Raw genomic sequence first — 3,811 nt, 5'->3', positions numbered from 1 at the left:
GGAGTCTGAGCGTCGGGCTGAACGGAGGCTGCTCTGCTTTTATCGCTCAGCGGTTCCTCCTCCGGCGGGTTCAGACCCAGATCGTAGCCCACGTCTCCCTCCTCGCCAGCCGCCGCGCTCGGGGGAGGGGGCGCCGGGGCTCCGCCCATCTCCGGGGCGACACCTAAAGGTGGGCGATATGGCAACAACAGGACATCACGACACTCAAAGACACTTCAGCTACGTTCACATTACAAGCCTCGTTGCTCAAATCGGGTTTTTCCCTCAAATCCGACTCTCCGACGGTTCACACTCGTTTAGGTCAGTGACTCAACCGGTCATGTGATGAACCGGCCTGAACTGACCCTCGTGAGCTCCTCCTCCTCAGTAATGTCACGTGACTGAATCGCTGCATCATCAGCACAAACTAGCGAGCAGAACGAGCTTCTCTGAGAAGATCATTAACTCTGATCAGCTCTCAGCTTCATTATTAGAGCCAGACGGAGGAGGAAAAGGTGAGATGAGCTGCTTTTCCACCGTTTACAGGCTTTAACGTCTGTTTGTTGCTATGGAAACGCCGAATGACTGCGCGGTGGGAAAAAAGCCGATCTGAGCGTCACATTAAGGATACGTATCCGATCTAGGACCACATATGAAAGTGACTCCGGTTGGATTTGAAAAGATCAGATTTGTGTTCACACAGCCCTGAAAACACCACATCCGAGTCACATTAGAGCAAAAAATCAGATCTGTGCCACTTTAACCTGGTAACGTGAACGCAGCCCATTCCAGCCCATCTTTCGTTCTCCATAAACGTGCCTGCACACTAGGGGGCGATGATACTGTACCTCATAAAATGTATGGCAAATGCTTCAAGAGCGTAAACATATAGCGAAAAATATAGAGCGAGATTTTTTTTAAAGCAGCCTATTCCAGACGCAGTTGGCTTCACAGTTCAATTCCAGCCAAAAAGTAAAAGCCTGGAAAGAAGGTGAGCCAGTAACGCGCCGCCTGCAGCTGCTGCAGGGCTGTTTACACTGTTTACGCTGGTTTTTAGCTTCTTTCTAGCTTTTCTCCTCATCGGACTTAAGAATTTCATGTTTAAAGCTGACTTTGGTCGACGATCATCAGATCACAGCTCATCACAGATCGGATGAGCTAAAGTTGATGAAACAGTAAAGCTGAGTTCATCGATAAACTCGCAGCCGTCGGTCATCAAATCGCAGACCGTACAGAAACCCCTCAGATCAGAGCTCTGCACGCTCAGTCAATGAGAACAGGCAGGCGCAGGTAACGTAACACATCACGTCGCCCCCTGCTGGCGGCGCCACCTTCTGTTTCGGAGATTCCGGCGGTCTCCAGCAGCGCTCGAGCGAGCTTCCTCTCGAAGATGGCGCGCGTGGTGGCCGTGATGGGGCCGCACTTCAGATTGGCCTTCGTAAACTCCTCCCTCAGCTCGTCAGCGCTGAGCGCCCTCAGCCGGCTCAGAGCCGCCTCCATCCTGCACCTGCGCACAGACAGCGGGAGAGACGGCACACGTTACGGCACTCGGAGAGTCAGAACAGAGAGGACACCAGCTTTTACCAGCACGAACTCCATCTGCTGCGATTAATCTGCATGACCACCTCTTCGGGAGATGGGACTAGTTTTCTACCAGCGCCGTGATGTGGGCGGAGTTTTCAGACTCCTCCTCGTCGCCATGTAAGAGAAAGTGAAAGTAACCAGAACTGATTTCTGTTTACTGTGTTGCTCCAGTGTGGTAACGTTCATGTTATATATTCATGCGTATACTCTAACACACACACACACACACACACACACACACACACACACACACACACAGGCCACTTTATTAGGTACCCCTTGCTAGTAAAAGGCTGGACCCCCTTTTGCCTCCAGAACTGCCTTAATTCTTCGTGTCACACTTTCAACAAGGTGTTGGAAACGTTCCTCAGAGGTTTTGGTTGGTTATTTGAGTTCCTGCTGCCTTTCTATCATCTGGAACCAGTCTGCCCGTTCTCCTCTGACCTCTCACATCAACAAGGCATTTTCGTCCACACAACTGACCGCTCACTGGATATTTCCTCTTTTTCGGACCGTTCTCTGTAAACCCTAGAGATGGTTGTGCGTGAAAATCCCAGCAGATCAGCAGTTTCTGAAATACTCAGACCAGCCCGTCTGGCACCAACAACCACGCCACGTTCAAAGCCCCTTAAATCCCCTTTCTTCCCCGTTCTGATGCTCGGTCTGCACTTCAGCAAGTCGTCTTGACCACCTTTACAGGCCTGAATGTAGTGATCTGCGGCCGTGTGATTGGCTGATTAGCTATTTGTGTTAACAAGCAACTGAACAGGTGTACCTATTAAAGTGAGTAATATATATATAGAAATATTAATAATTCATGCTGTTATAACATGCAACGTTATTTCCTGTGAAGCTCTACTCAAAAACACAAAAGGGGAATCAGAACGATTCAGCAGTTCACTGAACCGACTCCTTTGGCATTTGATTCAGCGAGACTGATCTTTTCCTTATTAAGGGAGTCAAAGGCACAAAGAAGCGTCCACTGACGAACCACTACTACAGTTCGGGCAGGTCACAGGGATGTACAGCAAAACCGAAACCACGGCAATATTAGCGGATTATATCAGTCAGGCCTTGAGATCTGACCGGGAACAAACATCTGCTGACAGGGCTCCTAACACTGTCACTGTAAAGAAATCCGAGCCTCAAACTGCTCCGAGCCCCGTCACACACACACACACACACACACACACCGAATTACGCAGAAACTCTGAGGAAACTGGGTGGATGTGTCCTTCACACAGACGTTAGATTCAGTCGGGACTTTTGAATCGGCTCACCGACGAAAGAGTACCGGTTCAAGCGAACCGACTCTTCCAGGAGTCGGACCTCCGTGGCGCGCGTGCGCGGTGGGGCAGGAGGGGTTTTCAGGCTGGTGTTGAGTGTGTGGCGCCGGGTGGAGAAAGACAGACGCTCCAGAGGCACAAACACCGCGTTAAAACCCCCAAATCGCTGCACTATCACACAACACGGCGTCCTACCGGAGCCGCCAGAGCCGGCTCGCGCGTTTAAATCGCTGAAGCGGCGCAGAAACACGGCTTGCTCGAATTTCCCCGGTCCACCTTAAACAGAGCTGCAGTCGCGTTCTGGCGCCTCGGGCTCCGGAACGCGGCTGCTGCAGCATTTAAGGTGGACCGGGGAAATTCGAACAACAGTCTGGCGAATGGGAAGCCAAACTCAGCCATTGTTAACCAAAGGGCAGCGGGGAGGTCGGGAGGGACCGCGAAGCCCCAGAGAGACGAAATGACGAGATGAATTACCGTCAACTCGGCTCGTCAGTCCTGCAGCTCCATTACAGCCGCCGCTATTGTTGTTGTTGTTGTTTATCTGTTGTTCTCCGGAGGAGCAGCGAGTCTGTCAGGGGATCCTCAGAGCTTCACACGTCCCACTCGGCCATGAACCCGCACCTCAGCCGCACTAACGCGTCCCTCAGGACCACCTTTCTCCTTTAGATTAGCGGGCTGGCTAACAGGCTGCCATGCTAGACTGTTTCTTCAAGGCGCTTCTTCTCTGCCCTTCCAGGGCTTTCCTGTCGGCGCCGCAGCGCCCCTCCTGCCCGTGTGCCGTCAGAACACCTTTCTCTACTGGCCATCACGAACCGGGGCTATTAAAGCGACACTGCGGCCAAAAGCAAAACCCTGACCACCACTGCGTCTGTTAACACCCGTAAAGACGCCCCGTTATCTCTCACACTAGTCTCTAATGTAGAGCGAGTTTTTCCGTTCAAAGAGGAGGGGAATCACCTCCT

The 3,811-nt window shown here is 51.9% G+C and overlaps 1 protein-coding gene across 1 annotated transcript in view; it reads right to left on the bottom strand.

Annotated features, from left to right (window-relative positions):
- Positions 1-3,597, bottom strand: part of LOC108444182 (ankyrin repeat and LEM domain-containing protein 2) — a 25,117-nt gene extending 21,520 nt beyond the window's left edge. The window contains exons 1-3 of the mRNA XM_017725201.2: positions 3,324-3,597; positions 1,311-1,486; positions 1-163 (exon numbers count right to left, since the gene is read on the bottom strand). The exon at positions 1-163 is cut by the window's left edge and continues 74 nt beyond it. Coding sequence (XP_017580690.1) covers positions 1-163; positions 1,311-1,479 — 332 coding nt within the window. The 5' untranslated portion in view covers positions 1,480-1,486; positions 3,324-3,597. The remainder of the gene's footprint in view (positions 164-1,310; positions 1,487-3,323) is intronic.
- Positions 3,598-3,811: the final 214 nt, after the last annotated feature.

This window comes from Pygocentrus nattereri, chromosome 20 (genome assembly GCF_015220715.1).
Source record: "Pygocentrus nattereri isolate fPygNat1 chromosome 20, fPygNat1.pri, whole genome shotgun sequence".
Classification (NCBI taxonomy): Eukaryota; Metazoa; Chordata; class Actinopteri; order Characiformes; family Serrasalmidae; genus Pygocentrus; species Pygocentrus nattereri.
The sequence above is the reverse complement of the archived record's forward strand: the minus strand, read 5'-3'. Positions and strand labels throughout refer to the sequence as shown.